This window comes from Microchirus variegatus (genome assembly GCF_963457635.1).
Source record: "Microchirus variegatus genome assembly, chromosome: 1".
In the NCBI taxonomy this organism is placed as follows: domain Eukaryota; kingdom Metazoa; phylum Chordata; class Actinopteri; order Pleuronectiformes; family Soleidae; genus Microchirus; species Microchirus variegatus.
This window is the reverse complement of record NC_139802.1, coordinates 16,968,227-16,987,401: the sequence shown is the minus strand read 5'-3', so window position 1 is coordinate 16,987,401 and position 19,175 is coordinate 16,968,227. Positions and strand designations below refer to the sequence as shown.

Here is a 19,175-nt window from a genome sequence, read left to right as displayed (position 1 = left end):
AATGGACGTTCACCACAGCTATTACTGTATAACTAAGTATCCCCACATTTAGTTTTGTGTTTTTTTTCTTGAAGCTTTTGCTTGTAGTCATTTGTTGTTGAAGCAACTTTGGTCCGTGTCATTAGTTTTTTTTTTTTTTGCTTCTTTGCTGACGCCTGTAGTGCCTGAAGAGGCAAAAGAGACCAAACAGAATGATAATGACTTTGATAACAGATTTGTTGACAGCTGAGCTTAACAAATCTCTGCTAAGTCTGGAACGGCTCCAACATGGGAGCCATCATCATCATCCCTAATGGTGGGGTATATGGTGACCATTATACATGCATTTTCCCATCATTAACATATGATCTGAATCAATATCTGATTCATGGGTCTGTATATTAATATCTGGGATTAAACATTTTAGCCTTCTCTTTATTGCTGCACTGTGACCGTCCACGTTTTGATTTGCAGTCTAGTCTTTTGCCGTTGGTGGCTCAGTTCCAGAGGTGGAAAGAGTACTGAAAGATTCTACTCTGTTACCACCAACGGTACCACTATTTTGATCAAATTTTACTCAAGTACAAGTAAAAGGGTCTAAAAATGTACCTTGTTTAAAATGTAAAAGTTACTTAGTTACTTCAAAAAAAAAAAAAAACAAGGCTGGGCTTCTCAAAATCTCACATTATCTGTTTTTTAACGAATTAAAGTGCTAACAAAATAAGTTAGCATAAGTTAAAATAAGTGGTCAATAACCAGCTTACCCGTGTACTGCGTATGTGTGCCTCTGTTTTTAAAGTTTAGCATTACTTAGACTGACATTTTAACAATCCGGAGACGTGTAAACATGTTGGATGCACGCGTATTTTCCGGTCAGTCGCCATGGAAACGCATCATGCATTAAACATTGTTCTCTGCCAAAGTTTCCAGTGAATTCTTTCATTTATTTATTCGGTAACCGATGTTATTCAAAATGTAGCGAAATACAGTACTTCCAAAAAAACATAGTTAAGTAAAATTAAATGTACAATTACACAAAAAAACCTACTCAATTACAGTAAAGCGAGTAAATGTAATTCATTACTTTCCACCCCTACTCGGTTCATACAAAGCAATGCCGTGTGGAAGTTTGAAGACATGCCGGTCATTGCTGCTACCCTGCATTCCTCTCAAATATTACTCATCTGATTCACTCCCAGCTAATAGAATGGAAGTGCAGAGTGTTCTTCCATGGACATTAATGGCGCTTTTCCACTAGCTCTAGGCTACACGGCACTGAGCGACACGGCACGAAACGGCACGGTTTAGTTGTGTTTCCACTACAGAGAACGTACCTTCTCAACGTGGGCGTGGTTATCACAACACTGCTGCAACCCGGCTGCGCGAAACTGCTATGACGTCCTATATGCGAGACACACACGCACATAAACAATGACGGACGTGGACTCGTTCTGTTGCTCGGTCTGTGGCATTTGTTCACACACAGAAGAGAAGATCGCCAGAAAAAGCTACAGGCGGCAAGAAGAAATACTGTGGAGGAGTACAGAAAAGTTTGGGAAGTCATACAACATGAAACTGAAGAGGAGATGTTACTAGACGACGAGTGAGGGTAAGCTAAATATAGTTGCTATCGATAACTAGCTCATATACAGTACTGTGCAGAAACGCTGTTGTTTTTTGAGTATGTAATACTCACGCATGTCTTGAACCAGAAACATTAATTAAGGTTCCACTCCAGTATTAACAGAGTTGTGTTATTGTTCAAGTGTAAGGGTAGATCACACTAAATACTGGACACCTGTAGAGGATGTTTTTTTTAAACAACAAAAAACTGCATACATATATTCTGATTGTGTTCCAGTAAAGTGAAATACAAATAATGATTCCTCTATTGTCATTATAGCAACAATCTAATGGTGGCCTCAGACTTCTACATAGTACTGTACAAGTGTACAGTGTAGTAATGACCGAAAGCAATCTCTATTTTTGGTATTCTGGTATTAACGTAAGCATGCTGCCTGTGTGTTTCAGATGGTTCTGTCACTCCTGAAAAGGAATGACTGTGATGTCCAGCTGGTGAAATCCATGGTGGTGACCTGCTGTGCTCTGCATAACCTGTGTGAAAATCATGGTGAGACCTATGACACTGAATGAGATGCACACACAGCAGCTACAGTGGTTAAACCTGTGGTGGCAGTGGCACAGGGTGTAGAGGAGGGCAGAGATGTAGGTGAGGGCCTGATGTGTCACTTGTTGTGAATTTGTAAAATGCTTTATTATTGTACTGTTTTTCACTGAATTACAAATAAAAGTTTGTACTTTCTGCAGAGATGTCTCCTTTTGTCTGTATACGTTGTGTTTGTAAAGGCTGCCACAATTAAAGAAAAAGAAAAGAAATACGCATGACGTAATCACATAAGTCACATTGTTGTTTATTCAAACAAAAAAACACAGCAAACCAAAGTTAAAGTGCACAGCAAATCAAATAAACTGTACATAGGTGGTGGAGTCCTAGGACAGGAGGGAGGAAATAGGTCACATGCTCCTGCCACCTATTGCCTTGACAAGCTGCCCAATCACTCAAAGGAATGCGTGGTTGAACGCAGCACTCCCGTGGTGTGGCGGTCACGTTGTGTCCGGTTCCACTCCTGCTACTGAACATCTTCCACCTGAAGCTCTGCTAGGACAGCCGTGAGCTTCTTTTTCTCTTCCCTCCATAACACTATAGAGAAGAAGAAAGGGGTTATTAAGGAAATACACAAATGCTGTAAATCATGTTTATTATTTCTTACCAGTTGCACAGAGCTGTGGTCTGTGGCGAAGTTGGTGCCCCCGATAACGAAGCAGCTGATGGCTCTGCTGGGGTGGATGAACACTCCTCACATATGGAATGGGATTCTTGAACAAAAGAAGTGTATACATACGCTGTAATTACATGCATAACAATATATATATATATATATATTCAGCCACAGACTGAAACACCCTAAATGAAGGAGCTTTATCATTATTATTATCCTTTATTCCTCCCTGCAGCTGTTAGCTCTCAGTAGACAACATATAACCACGCTCCTCATCCCATGTGCAATATACTGTCTTTTTGCAAAAGTGTAATATAGACATATAATATCCGATGCTCATTCTCTGTCTATAATGTAAATATAGAACCCATACTGTATATTCTGGTCAAGTCTGTTTTAACACGTAAAAACAAAACGTTACACGGTAGTAAGTGTAATTCATGACTTGTACAAATCTGGTTTCTTTTACAGGTTTACGTAATGTTTTGTTGTAGGTTGAGCACCTAATAGCGACATTGCTAACTAGCTAGCCAACTACGTTGTCTCGTGTAAACAGACGGACAGAGATTACCGACACACATGATGTTACTTTTATAATGTCTTGTTTAAGCGAGTTTATTCTCAGCAGTAGTTAAACGTTGCTCTCAGGCTGAGAATAAAAAACTTACCGTTGGCGTGTGCGGAGTTATTGGAGTTGCTGTGTACGCCGTGAGCGGACATCGACTCCCGGTAAGACCTGCTCGTTACGGGCAGCTCCGTCCAGCTCTCTGTATTTTGTCGTCTCCGACTAAACACAGGACAGTCTGGACCTCGTCGTTGGACCATGGAGTGTTCTTATGCAGAGTCGCCATGTCGAAGTATTTGCGTGCTACTATTTTTTGAAAAATGGTGAAATAGACTCCTGCATCCTGTATTTTATGTCGCGCTCATGACACACCCAGTGACGACACTTTTGGCCAATCAGTTGCCGGCAGTTTTGACCAATCAGCGCATAGTACCTGCGCATAGTACCGGCACCCATGAATGGAACCTCACCACCGCAGGTACTAAAAATAGTGCCGAGTTCCAGGTACTACGCTAGTGGAAACACTCGCTAAACCGTGTCGTGTAGCGCAGTGCCGTTTAAAGTCGGACCGGTGGAAAAGCGCCATAAGACTCTGTGCACCATCATGTCAGTCAGTTCCTCGGTCGTGTGCTCAGAGTTCAGGGGTAATTTTACAGGCTGTTAAATCTGCGTTCTCTATCCACTGGCTGCTAGGTAACAGGTAAGCGAAAGAAGGCCGGACACACACACACACACACACACACACACACACACACACTGACCTTCTGCATGCTGCTGACCTTGTGCAGTTTGTACCAGGCTCTATTTTGTTAAGCATTAGAGACATTTAAAGGTCCAGTGAGTTGTATTTAGGTGAATTTTATGAATTGTTCTTTTTCCTTGCGCTCAAAATGAACCTTTTATTTTCAGGAGTTGAGATATATTCTTACAGTAGCCCACAGTGGACAAACCTAGCAGACTTTTGTGTTTCAATGTCAATGGATACATAGATTCACCAACTCACTTGGAAGAGTCGGGCGAGGTGAGCATCAGCTGCAACATGCTACTTATTACAAATTGTACACATATCAAAAAATAGAATCCCCTGCAACAAAATCATTAATGCAGTTCATAATGAATTGTTGTTGACAAAAGGGCTGGGCCTGTGGGTGCTTTACTTCAGTAATATGATTCCTACTTGGAGGCAAATGAAGATAAAACAACAGTGAGGAAAGAAAACAGATTTAATCAGACACAGGCTTTGAAAGTATAAATGCAGCTGCCGCAGTTTGTGAGTGTTTATTTTTCTACCCTTCAATATAATGTCATCAAAATTATCACCGTGGAATTGTTCTTTGAATTTGGCATGGCACTTTTACTTCATAAATAATAACACTAATAATAAAACCTACTGAAGCATGTGTGGAAATTGGACAACAAAATACAGAGTCCCATTTGTCTTGATCAACAGCGTATTTATATTTTCCACATTGTGCCTCATCACTTTGAATACTGTGGCTCCAGCAGACCTTTGTGAGCTTTAAGCTGCAGTAAAAGATAAGCTTACTCTTGAATGTGTTGATGTTCACTTTTTTAAAAAGTGTTTTAAAGTTTTTGTCAGCAGAAGTTTTTGTGAGTTTAAATGTGAAGCCTTGTTCCTAGTCCAGATGGAAATACACAGAGATAAGCTGCTGCAATATTCAGTATCAGACCAATACTGGTCAAGATCATTGGATTGGATATGGAAGGAAAAGGTTAAAGTTGGATTCTATACACAAAACATAAATATCACATTATTGCTATTTGCTACAACATGCACAGGCTGTAAAAAGAGAAATTTACCACTAATGTCAGTTTGGTCTTATTTAAAAGCGACAAAATGCAGGATTTTAACCTTCAAGATTATTTTGATGGTGCGTCAACTTCCAACAGGGTGAAAATCTGATTTCTGGTCCATGCCTCTATACAATTGTGCTTTACGGCATATGTTACTGCAACATACATTGCCCCCTAAAGCTATTATTTTGTAAAATGAAGATATTTTACATCCACATCTGCTGCGACATGAGACTTGTATGTTCATTTCACTACAGAAGAGACTAAATGACTCCTGCAGTTGAGCAAAAGGAAGGACAGAGTATCGGTTATCGTCCCAAGCACTCCCGATATATTGACAAAGATTCTAGTATTGGTAGAAAACATGAAAAAAGTAGTATTGAGCTATCTCTGTTTTGGACCCTGATCGTCTTTGTTCATCCTCCATCCTGCACATTGTATGTAGTGTCAATATTTAATAGGAAGAGGAAACGGCTCATGACCCAACAGAAACAACCTCATCTTTCAAACCACTATTGCCAGTTTTACTTGCCATACATTTCACTCTGACATTCATCGACAATTTTGATGTCAACAGAGGCAATGTGATCAATGCAGAGGCTTTACTGGAGCAACGTATATCCCGACGTTCAGCCAAAACACGTCAAAACCTATTGAATAATATTTCACAGCAAAGCCGACCTCGAAAATCAAAGGGCCTTTCGGGGTGATTTTTTAAATTTATTTTATTTTGGCCAAGTCAGATCTCTGATCTCCACTTGCTCAAGGCCAGACTAAGCAACACGCAGGAGCTGAAGGACGCTGCTGTGACGCTCTGGGTAAGCATCGCTAGAAAAGATATGAAGTAGCAGCTGCAGATGTGTGCGTGCGTGTGTCAAAGACCTGAGGCACTCGCTGCCTGTAAAGGTTCCACAAAATATTTCCAGCGACATCTCCACGCGGTTATTTCAGTGCAGTTGAACTGAAAAACGTTGGCACCAAAATGTAGAATACCTTGTTTTTACACCACTGTCTTGCTGAAACACAGATGTTGAATATGTTTTAGTGTGTATTTATTCCAGAGGTGCTTAGTGATTTTATAATAAATAAAAAAAACCATGTACACAAGGGTGGAAAGCTGAGGCTCCTGTATCAACACCATGTGCACAGTTCCATTGGCCTCTGTCAAATATCAGTCTATATCACAGTTTTGCAAACCGTTGAACAGAAATTCCACCCTTTAACACACATCGTTTACTGAGAAACATTGACAACACCAAAATACACCAAACACCCTGATTACCCCAATTTAACTCTCTTACTCAATTTGAAAAACACCTGTACTGTGTTAGGAAATTAGAGGCCTCAAGTGGTGCCTTTTTTATTTGGGACTGTTTTTTTCCATAGCGGGTTTTTAGTTTTGTTCCATACTACAAAAAAGAAAAGAACATTTGCATGCGTCACCTGTCATATTTGAAACGCATTTGGAACATCCTGTTGTTATCTCCAACAGCTCTTGTAATGAAACCTGCACTATTTGCAACTATAAAATGTAGCCGACACCTGTATCTTCAGGAAGTCGATTAGCATGACCACCTGCCTTTGCATCATGCAAACTCTGCCGCCACGGCCAAGGAGAAGCCAAGAACTATTGATCTTTTTCAGCCCTCAAGTCGATCTGTTTATCATTCTCTCTGTAAAATCAATATTTCCCAAACCTCAATATGACAACTTGAATATTATTGCTTTGTCCAAGAACCAAAGAAGTACCGTAAGGACATAGAAACCAGAGAGATTCACATTTAAGAACCTGAAATGACTCCCTATTATTAGTGCATGAACATAAGTATTGATTTATCCATCTCAAGATGGAGCAACAGTTTTTCTCCTCTGGTCTGAAATGCAATTATTGTTTGTTCCTTTTTGTCCTCTGAATTAATTAATATACAAAGAGTTTGACAAAAGTACAAGTTCAGACTGAGTGATCACACGACGAGTGTTTCACAAAATAATCTCAGCTAAAGACTTTTTCAAGTCACGTAAAGCTAAATCGTTTTGCAGTATTTTTTTTCATACTTAATATCTGATCAGTAATTTAAAATCGTATTTATGGTATTTTTCAAACTTTCAACGGTTTGCCTTAGCATGTGTGGTGCAGCAATGAAAAGGGTCCCCCCTTGAACAGTGGTTTGCTATGTCACGTTCCGTTTTGCAGTATAAAAAAATATTCATATTATTAATACGAATTTGCACAAATACCTAATTGCAATTGCAATTGCAATAAGAGAGGGAATGGTAATATTTACATAATTTACATAATTTTCATCTGAATCACATATTTAAAATGATTTGCTGTGTGATATTTGTGCAGATCCATGAGGAACGACGATGTTTTCTTCAGTCTATCTGGACAATATTTAATCTAAAATGGTAATTTGACATACAGCTTTAAGAGATATTGCACCTCCTGCGAGGTTAAAGTTGCAGAAACGCGGTATTGCGATTTCGGTAAGAAATTTCTAAAAAAAAATACCGAAAAAATTTACCCTACTGCTCGGCACGAGCCTCAGTTTATTTCCCCATATACTGTACATACTCTAGATCTAATTTAGACCCCCAGAACATTGCCATCCTTAATCCTCAACTCGGCGACCAAATTTCCATCTCACAAATGTAATTTTTTATTGTATATCGTATAACAGTCCAGACACCAGCCTAAGTGCCTGCTGAGATAACATTGTTCTCTGGAGACAGTGGCGCTCATCTCAGCAGCAGGGCAGCAAAAAGCACCTCATGTTTGTCCACTCTTGCATCTTTTGTTCAGATCTTATTATTCTGACCAATTAATACAGACCATCAGGTAACTCTGTGTGTTTTTATCAGGGGGACGATGACGGAAAGTGCTTTAGCTTTGTATTCACCCGGGTAAGATTTGTCACGTGGCTTCTGTGAGCTTGTTGTGGCTTATAGTTGGTGCCATTAAAATCACATTCAGTGTATTGGAAATACATTAGAGCTGAGTTTTCCCCACCCCGTTAATATCGCCACTAATTAAAGGTGGGGGATGCAGACAGTCCGGTGCACTTCGCTTATGTGTGTCTGTGTGCTGTGAACTCTTTTCAAAACTTCTGCTGTTTGATCTGGACTTATCACCATGGCTACTATACATGCACACACACATGCACACACACATACACACAACACAGGCTGTGAAGTGTGTGCAGTGAAGCCTAGTGCCACTTTGAAGTGTGCATGTGTGTTTGTAGTAGCACTGTGATCTGCTCTGGCGCTTCTGTGCTCGATATCAGACGATTATCAGTAGAATTCTTTGTCGTAAAGTAGAGCCCGTACTGAAGAGGTGATGAAATAACTGTGCAATTGTTTTTCATATGTATGTATATATGTATGTGTCTTTTTTTTTTTTTTAAATGGACAGGGTACTGTTACCATTTGACTGTACCAGAATATATCTTGGGGCTCATTCACATCCGTAGTCGGAAAATAACACAACAGCACAGCAACAGTGCAGCTTTGTGTCAAATATCAAAGTAACGCCTCGTGACCTCCCAGTGTGTCTCATTATTATTCTTTGATGTCTGCTATTGGGAAGATAAACCGTGTAGTTTAACTCGGCAACATTTTAAGAGAATTTCCTCTTATTCTGCTCACAAACTTTCCTTCAGTCAAATGTGAGATGTGTGACTGTTGTAGGCTGTAGAAGAAATACGAGTAGTCGCTGTCTGCTGGTTTCTATGTGCATGCACCTGCTGAAAATCACACAAATGATTATATAGTTCTGTGCTATGTTTACGGTCTTTTGTATTTATTTTTTTTTGTCATCTGTACTCCGATTAATGTGTGTTTAACTTTGAAATTGGAGTCTAAATTTACAGAGACGCTGTGGTTGGATAAATTCAGTTATATTTTATTTTCAGCTCATCACTCTCTTCGTCGAGGACTTTTGTCTTTGTCTGTTTTGTCGCTGCACAAAGAGTGATTCATCATTAACTCCTCGCATATTTTATTAATCTTTCGTTTGCTTTGACTGATTGTTTATTTTGTTCGTTGTCGGGCCGCAGCTGTGCAGGTTCGATTGGAATGACACAATGAATGATATTCATTTTCAGGCCGGCGGGCACTCTACCCAAAAATATTTCATTTTACAGTGAATTATCTTCACATTTTTTTAATTAACTGTTGATAAGTCTGACTAGAAACCAGCCTGTGGACTATTTTAAAACGATACTACATGAAATTTGCTGGCATTTCCAACTGTGCTTATGAATTTTGAATTATTAACTTAATTCCCAAAATATGACCACCTCACACTTGTGGTGATGTCTAGGGCTGCAACTATTAATAATTAAGTATGTCAAAACAGCTTCGCCGGTAATTCACCGATTGCTGCTGCAAAGAACGCATCCACGTAAGTGAACTATCGTTCGCTAAGCAAACTTCTTCCATGATTTTCTGACTGACCGCCGTACGACACAAACATATTATTTATGTATTACATCATATCTACGAGGTATCAACATTATTTGTGAACTTCTGTGTTACGTGATGATACAGCAGCTCAGGGGTGAAACTTAAGCGACACATTTTTGTAGTCGACGTAATCGATTCAGCCCTAGTGTGATGTCCTAAGGTGTTTGGAGGAGTCCTTCAATTTAAGGGAAGTAAAAAGATAAATACGCTGTTAATCCATCGTTTGGAAAGCATTTATTGTACACAACAACGCTGCAAGTTGTGCAGTTGACTCAGGTTACATTCACTCTACAGTACAGTCTATGTCTGTTTGTGTGTGTGAGTGTGTGAGCCACGGATGAACCATGGCAGCAGGGGCAACGAAGCGATAATTGAATGGAAGACAAGATGCACTTTTAAAGGGCAGTGAAAGTGCTACAGTCACCTCCATCAAACTGAAGTAAAAGCGCACATAAATGTCATAAACATAAAAAAGCTTTTCTTTCAGGAGGGTGGGTGGTGGATGAGCTGTCCACTCCCTGAATGATTGGTGGGGGAAAAACCCCAAACTGTTGCTCTTTAACAAAGGCAGTGAAACTTAAAAAGTGACACACAGTTTAATCCATCAGGTCGTTTGTCTCCGAGAATAAGACTGCCCGACTGTTGAGCTCTTTTGAGCTCTTGCCAGTTCTTCAGATGAAAAATGAAGCTTCACATTCAGTGAATGGCCACTTTGACCATTTTCCTTTTTGGTCAATAGCTTTTTTTGTGTACTTTGAACCACTTATTCTGTCAGTGCTTCGCCGTACTGCTAACATATTAGCTCATGCAGTCTTTTTTTAATAGTATTGTTGAGACACTGACGAGATGGAAAAATAAATATCACACAATGAAGCAGGATTCTATGTTGAGCTTGGATGCTTGATATACTTGACCTACTCATGTACACTTAATGCCATCATTCCTACTAGATCATTTTAATACTTGTGTTTAGATGGTTTATTCAAGTCTTCAGATTGCTTTGTTCTCTTCATTTCTGTGTTTGTAGTTGATTTAGTTTGTCTGCTAAACACTTTCATGTCTCTCTTTTTTTTTTTTTTTACAGTTTACATAAACTATTTCACTTTAAAATGAGGATGTTCAGGGTGTCTGCGGGGTCTTTAAAAAGTATTAAAAGTTGATCAATTAATTTTGGGATAATTAAGGCCCTTAAAAAATATGAAAAATTCTTAATCACGATTTCATGAGGTCTTAAATTGTATCCATAGAGTTTGACTGCAAAATGATAAGTTCTTTAAATATTTTGAGAAGGTCTTGAAAAACTCTTTTGAAATGAACTTTTCCTGCATATACCCTGATGTTTGATGATGTAAGATAGAAGCTACATTGAGCTCATTTTTGCACACCGTGTCTTCATTAATACCTGGCTAAATTCACTGGATTGCATATAATGGGACAGATAAGAATTTAAAATCCAATACAATCCAAAAATCAGGCTGTAAAAATAGAAATAGTCATTTTGTGGGCTGCTTATTTCTTCCTTATGAGAGAAGAATATTTGAGAGGATTATGTCTTTGAAAGTGCACTGTGTTGTTTACAGCTTCATGGTTTAAAAGGTTTAAAATGACAGTTTGAGCTATCGCTATCGGACAAGAAGAAGGCTTATCCCTCATTTTAAAAAAAGAGAAAACGTTTATCCAGGTGGTTTCAGCTCCTTCAGTGGTAATCTTTGTTTGTACTTGCATATCACATGATCTGTAACATAACTCTGTAGTCGTGTGTGGACAGCAGGTGCAACCACAGTAGACCCTATGTGTTTTGTGTGGATGTAGCATGTGTACGGCAGACAGGTGACACACGAAGGTCTGGCCATTGTTGGTTGTATAGGTTTGCAGAAGGAAACGAGGCAAAAAGAAGAAGGCCATAATGCAGCATTGCAAATACCGACTGCCAAGAACACCAACAACAGCCCACACAGCAGTGAGTTGGTTAGTTTGAATATCCAGAGGAAGTATTCTGCCGTTTGCTCAGCAACTGCCCTTTTTCGAATCTGTGCTTCTTTTTGTCAGGTTTCTTATTTGTTGGACACTTTTCCCTATAGCTCGTCCATGTGGTGAAACGATACAGTTAAGATTGATTTTTTTTAAAGTACATTATTTAGATGATTGTGAGAAGCACTGCCTTTTCCTCCAGGCATCTGTCTTATTTTGTCCCTCAAGCCCACAGTTTCTTTCTCACATATTCTTAATAATACATTGGCACCAGAGCCATTCATCATCATTCATCTGTCTTGTGTTGGATCAGTGAAGACGCTGAATTGCTCAGAGCCAGCTTTGTGCAAGCAGGCAGGGACTGCGCTGCGTTGATTTAGCTCACTATATCCCACCGCATCAGAAAAATAGAATGTGCTGTGCTTGCACATTTTCCCATTTCATTGAAGAGAGTAATCTGTATCCATTTCAGTCAATTTTTCATCTGTTGGACGTCCAATGTGATTGTCAGTGTTTGAACAAGTATTAAGGATTTATCACGATTCATTTGACATGTTAACAGGCGCTGCACGGTTTCTCTGCGCCTCTAAAGGGAGTCCCCGCTCTGTCTTTACTTGTTGAAATGGAACCGATCATCGACATTTGCTCATTATCATATTTATTAGAGATGTCCTCAAACAACTCCAAAGATCTGTGTCACGGCCTCATGCAGCTGCAGGGTAATGCAATTTTTTTGGTGCATTGAATCAAACCAATCAAAATCCCATTTATTTTTTTGTGAACCTCTCAGGGTTTTGTGCATCTCAAGTCTGCCCCACTCTAGAGGATTTTCAAATCTGACATGATTTAAAAAAAAACGTGGGAGACCACAGACACAGACTTTGTGACTGATTTTCGACGATTTAAAGGTGCATTATGTAATAAATCTAAAGCAACTAGCCATAAAATCCTTCTAATATGTCACAGAGACTCAGGAATAATGTTCATATAACATACTGAACTCACCAACAGCAACAGTACAGCCAAAATATTTGCATAAAAAAATATATTTTGCAGACTACAAATCATGTTTATGTTTTGAAATCATGTTTTGGCATGTGGCGCCACCTACCGCCGTCTACCAATACGTCAAAAAAAAGAAACCTAAAAGATCGGTATTTTTAATTTTAATGTAGTAACAGTTTTTGGCCACATTCTTACATATGGCACCTTTAATCCTGAGAAAGCACTAGACGATCGCACATTCGGCGTTTAATCAAATGATTTCAGGGAGGAAATTCAACCGATTTGGGATCTCACAGAAATCTCACGTGATTTAACGTGACTTCAGAATACAAACCCAGACATGGAGGCAGACTGTCGGCACAAAAAAAAACAAAAAACGTGGTTGAAATCATGGCTGAGAAGATGGCAAAATCTGTTTTATTGTGGGGTTCTGCTCACGCCCCAATCAATGTTCAGTCTCAATATCAGACGTGTAATATTCATGATATGAAATCGTCCGATAGGCATTAAAATCACGCCCATTAACCCAGCCGTCACACAGGATTATTTAGCCAGAGAACCTGTTCAAACCAGCCTCAACGATTGTCGGAAGATCCAGATCGGGACTGATATCTGACCAATTATCCTCTATCGTGGGCCAGGCGTTCCTCTGCTCCAGTTGGTTCTAGTGTTCAGAATTTCACTATAAACATTGAAGGGCTTGCCGGTCTGTGACCCCCTCATTCTACTTGCCACAAATGCTGGCTGTTGACCAAATGGCCAACTATTTGTTTAAGTTCAGCTGGGTTATTTGTTAACATCCATTATGTTGTCCAATAGTGACCTTGTCTTTCACTGACATCTTCTCATCCCGACTGAGATTTTTTCCAAACAATCTTCATCTATTTCCTTTTTTATGAGCCATTTAAGCATTGCGTTATAGTTCCATTGAAAATAAAAGGGACATTATTTATATTGAGCAGCCAAAAATATTTCCGTGTATCAGAAGAGCCATATAAGAAGAAAATGGGCTCAACAATGGCTGACTGACATGGTGGTCGTTAAAATGCCCTTATAATTATAAAATGGGCTTATAATTATCAGCCGATGGTAGTTTGAGTGTGAAACCACTGCATGATCACATTGGACCTGGTGTTCTTCTCTCAGCGATTTCGGAACACTTGCATCAACCTTTTTACACTTAAAAGATAAAATATGCTGCCTTTTTTTTTTACTAAATTCACCAAAGTGAGCTCAAACTTTTGAGTACTTGTCCGCTATGATGCAGAGGAGTGAACAACACAGTGGGGGGCCTGAGGAACACGTAAAAAACAGCAGTCCTCAGGCCAAGGCTGCTGTGATATGAAAGGAAATTAACTCGTAACTCTGCGGAAAATATGATATATGGGAGGAAACACTCCAGACAGTTCAAAGCCTGTATCACCAGAGCCGTAAATCTGACAGACACAGCATGGATGTGTATTAGAGTTTACAGATCATAAAGGACACGGTACCAGTTTATTTGAAAAAAAGAGTGAAATTTGTTGCTGTTGACGACAGAAGAAGAGCGACTTTGACACAAAGTTGCCTTGAAATGAGCTTTAATGATCCGTAAGATGTTTGTTCTCAGAGGATAAGCTGACAAATGCTACAGTAGGGATCTGAATCTCTCTGTATCTTTTGTTTTGGTTCAGAGGGCTGCAATTCTGTTGTGGAAAAATAATCCATTCATGTTGATGCATTCAAATCTTTCTTTGTACACGTTTCAGCTTTGTGACATTTAAGTAATCGGATGTATTTATTTCCATTGTCTTTGAACAAAGGGAACAACAGAGCTTAATGTGTTTAATACTGTATTCACACAGTTGTTGTTGTTGTCTTTTTTTAAAGCTTTATATATTTAATGAAGGCTTGAGAAGAACAAAACTATTGGCTGAGTTACTAGTGAATGAATAATCACGCTCTCCAGAGAGAGAGAGACCATATTTCTCTATCTTATCCCTAAGTTATCAAAAAAACTAGACTGCCAAATACATGTTTTGTAGAAAATCAAAGTTGTTGTCTATTAATCCCCTGTATTCAATATCATTTGGCTTCATTTTTGCACACAGAGTCCATCTTTACATCGAGTCATTGGCTTATGTCTGTCTTTTCCTGTCATGCACAGTCTTTTCCTCCATCATCACCTGTGTATTCAAACCACCGACCGCTTACGAGGTCAACTTTCAGAGGCTGGTCATTTTGTCTCCTCTGTCAGCTGCAGTAAAAAATATATTACCCATCATCAGCTTGAGATTTTATTCTGCACATAGACCCTGTTTTGACACATAAATGAAACGAGAAAATAGCCGGTGAACCCTGAGGACGACTGTCACCCTGAGCAAAACAGAGAGGAGTTGGCTTTATGCCTTGGTGCCGAAACACAGACGGAACAGAGAACTTTAAAAATGAGGCTTCTGTGTACGACAAGAGGTGGTAACAGCGTGTTGAATGGATTAATGCACACTATGTCAGTCTCAACTGGAATAATTACTGCCTCCTCGCATCATTATGATGAGATGTCTGGTAATTATAAGGAGCAGGCTCAGGAGAAATGATTCCATAAGAACGATTAGATAGACCTAAGAATTTGACTCGAAATAATCAATTCTTAAATTAAAAAAATTCACATTTTCTTCCAGTGTTAGCTTATTTTTACTGACTGGAGTAACGTGCAACATTTTAATTAAGGTCTCATTAAGGATACACTCCTGTGTGACTGTTTGCAGGGCACATATTGAAAGAGTGCAGTGGGTAAATGTTAAGGAAGCGCTATTTTTTAAGTGAGTTAAAAATGACATGTTTTGTGCTGCTGTGCAGATTTCAAGATAGTGGCACAAAGGTCAGATCCAGACAACATAGGAAAGTATTTTTTTTTATATTAGGCTATGCTAACTCTAAAGCAACTTGCAGTAGGGCTGCAGCTAGCGATTATTTAAATAGTAATAGTGATTTTTTTGAAAATTAATCTGAAATTAATTGACTAGGCGCATAAGCTATAGGCTTTGAAATATACAGCCTCGAAACCCACCAGACTGGTTGAGGTAATTACCAAGTTGTGCAGCAGAGGGAGCTGCAAATCCAAATTTTGTCATCGATTTTTGTCGTTGCTCTAAATTGCCCTGAACTGTGAATGTGAGAGTAAATGGTTGTCCCGGGTTTACCCTGCCCTTTTGCCCCGTGTCAGCTGGGATTGGCTCCAGTGACCCGTGGCCCTCATGCAGAGGATAAAGCAGTAAACGGTGGTCACACCCATAACGTGCAGCAGTGGTGAACAGTGGTAAAAGTAGTGTCTCTCCTGCTTGCAGAGCTGTTTTGCTGCAATCCTGTGGTGCCACAGCATTAGGGATAATCTAGCGTCCGTATTTTTTTTTATTTTTTTTTTTATGAAATACTGTTTGACAAATGGCTTTTATATACTGACTTTAGCTCTATATGGTGGCTTATGGTTGGTCATTTTAGACCATTGGTGGGAAACTCTTTTCCTATCTGGGGCCATTTAGATTTTTATAACATCCTTGGAGGGCCATTCTAAATTATTGAACACATACATCACACTACTCTCTCTACCGCAGTGGCGGTGGCTGCTTCTTTGAGGCATTCGATGTCAGATGGTAGTGATAACGACAATGCCACTGGCAGCTGGTTTCCCAGGTTATAGTCGGTCTTGATGTCAACCGAGCTGGATTTGTTGAGATCTGCTCGCAGCCTTAGGACGTGCCGAGAGAACCATCTCTCATTAAAAAAATGGGGAAAAAAGCTTAGAATTTACAGTTTATTGGACTGGAACTGGGAGGAAGTTGTACCGTTTTGAGTTTTCAGCTTGTGTTTAGGGTTCTGCATCAAAAACTGGTTCACAACTCATGGTTTCTTTTCTTTTAAAGTCACTATTATCCGGCCTAAAACAATCGGGGTGAAAGATTTGGGTAAAATATGAAATGTTTGATTTGTTGCAGTTTGATTAAACATTTTCATTCAAGCCTTGGATTAGTGTATACAGCTATAGAATTGAAACAAAATGTACCAAAATAGTAACTACCATGCTCTACCATACAAATTTGCAAGTTAGGCTGCAACTAACCATTATTTTCATAATCGATTAATCTGTAAAATATCATTGGACATTATGTTTTAGTGTTTTCTTTGTTATATGGAGCAAAGAAACCAGATAATATTCAGCTTTAAGAAGCTGCAAAATCAGACAACTTTTAGAGACATGCATTGTTTTGAACATTTATAAATGACATTTTCTTAATTTGCACAGAATAGACCATAGAGAAATAAAAAAATGGAAGAATTAAATGCAGCCAGCCTTTGCGATTTGCATATTGCATTGTTTAAAACCGCAATTGTTGTTTCGAAAAGAATTGTTCAGCCTTCACAACATTATTTATTGTTCTGTGTAAAAGGTACAAGCCTGACAGCACATTGGTAGCAGATGAAGTCTTGGAGCCGGATGGATTTTCTGAATAAAAGCGAGAGCCAGCATGGTGGAAACTGTTGTGTTTCATGTCACATCGTTGATCCTGGAACTCCAGCATGCTGTCAGAAATTACACACCGGGGTGCAGTATGCTGGGCACGACACACAGAGGTCCTCTTTTACAGTAGTGTAGTGGGATGTCTGAATAAAAGGGGTTGAAGTGACCCTGCATTTAATGAAATAAGTCATGTTTTTGTAGTTGAAGCAATTCCTTCTGCCTTTTCTAAGTTCTCTACAGCTGGGGTGGAAGACTCAACTACTCAAGCACAGTGACAGTATGTGTTTGGTTATTGGGAGATTTTAAGCAAATACATTACATCATTAGAAGATTCTAGTGCTTTACATCATGGTGTTTTTCCACAGTTTCAACGGTTCAACTCATGAGTGAGTGCTCCAGCGAGAGAGAGGCACAGTTGAGTGTGTTTGTGTGGTGAGAGTGTGTGTGGTGTCATGTCCTGTGATCTGCTCTGAAGGCACTCACTGGTCTTGAGCAGCTGCTTGTATAAGCAAAGCATCTCCCTCATAAAATAATCATCCAGACTGCAATGGACTGAGATGATGCTGTGTTGGGCCTATTAGCGCTTCCCACTGACTGACCAGCAGCACTAAAAACTGATGCCGGACTCTCATTCAGGCGCAGCAGTGATGTCAATCCCGTCCTCCATGATGACTTTGTGGCACCAGATTTCCATTTTAATTCTCTGTAGAAATCTGAATTTAACGGCATGTTTTTGTAGTTCTAATTCATCACTCTGCACATGTCTGCCAAACCAAATTGACAAAAACAAGTTAACAGAACACAAATATTGAAGCTCCAACTCCTCACACTCAATTGTGTCTACTACGGATGAACAATTAATTGAAATGGACCAAAATGTGTAATTTTACATAATATTGTCCTGACCTATACACATCATATTCGACAGACATCATTGTTTATCATAGATCTGTACACGTAGCACAGATTTCTCATTTTAAATATTTTATTCAAATGAAAATAATACAATATATAATAATATAATAATAATTATGTAAAAATACCAATTTCCTCTCATATCACAATTTCCCTTGTTCAACCCTACTAGTGTCTACCTGTTCTTAAATCAACGCAATGTAGGATTTTGACCTTCAAAATAATATTCAAGATTATTTTTGATCAACTTACATTGGGGATGTATGGTTGTTTTTAAAATTATAATTTGTGCTTTAGAGTTCGCCCACATCTTTGACTTGTCAACAAATGCACATTTACTTTGCCAGTTGGAACAATGTGTCAGTTGATGAATGAACCAAAGTCTCTTCTGTGTTCAACCCAGTGTATTTGCATATTTTCCATTTTACAGTTGCACACAAAGCAACGGTTTGTGTGCAACTGTGAAATGGTAAATATGTTCGGGCTCTGTAATGGTAAATTAAATTTGAAAGGGGAGTTGCTTAGGTATGGCCTAAAAAGACAAACTTCTTGTCTATTGGAGGAATGCAAAAGGGGAGTTGCTCAGGTATAAATGTGGAGAGGCCACTATGCTCTGGGTCTTTCTCCAGCTAGGATCACTCCTGTGAAGAGTGGCCTCTGTATTTATGCAATTAAATAAATAATACATTTCCACCCACTCATCTGCACCTCATCTACTGTATAAAAAGCACCCCCCCCCCACTCACTAACATCCATTCACACACTTTTTGGGGTTAAGTGTCTTCTCTCAGGGACACACGCTGTGACTCAAACCCACATGTCTGTGACTTAAACCCTCTCTTTTTTAGTCAAAAGACATCCCACTGGAAGAACTTACCCACAGCTGCCCCATTACATTTGTCACATAAAATCAAGCAATCAAAACCAAAGGTACGTTCTTAGCGGCCGTTTAGTTTCCAATCACAGTACTTCTGAAAAGACAAATAATTATTCAGCTATGTAGCACACTAGGGCTCTGAGGGTACACAGAGTCTATGGAAATAAATAACATACAGCGCTTGACAAATTTATTAGACCATCTGTCATAAAAACAAGATGCATAAATATTTTAGAAATCTTTCAAAAACTAAACATTTTATTATTTATTTGGCAAAAAATC

At 39.1% G+C, this 19,175-nt stretch overlaps 2 protein-coding genes across 2 annotated transcripts in view; one reads left to right on the top strand and one right to left on the bottom strand.

The window, feature by feature from the left end:
• Positions 1–19,175, top strand: part of LOC310925326 (dolichyl-diphosphooligosaccharide--protein glycosyltransferase subunit STT3B-like) — a 65,335-nt gene that overhangs the window by 7,984 nt on the left and 38,176 nt on the right. The window lies entirely within an intron of this gene.
• LOC310930989 (uncharacterized protein) lies at positions 2,588–3,632 on the bottom strand. Its single transcript, XM_083894058.1, has 3 exons — positions 3,449–3,632; positions 2,772–2,877; positions 2,588–2,701 (listed from the first exon to the last, which is right to left on the bottom strand). The coding sequence occupies exons 1-3, from the start codon at positions 3,603–3,605 to the stop codon at positions 2,605–2,607; spliced, it is 360 nt and encodes a 119-aa protein (XP_083750184.1). The 5' UTR covers positions 3,606–3,632; the 3' UTR covers positions 2,588–2,604.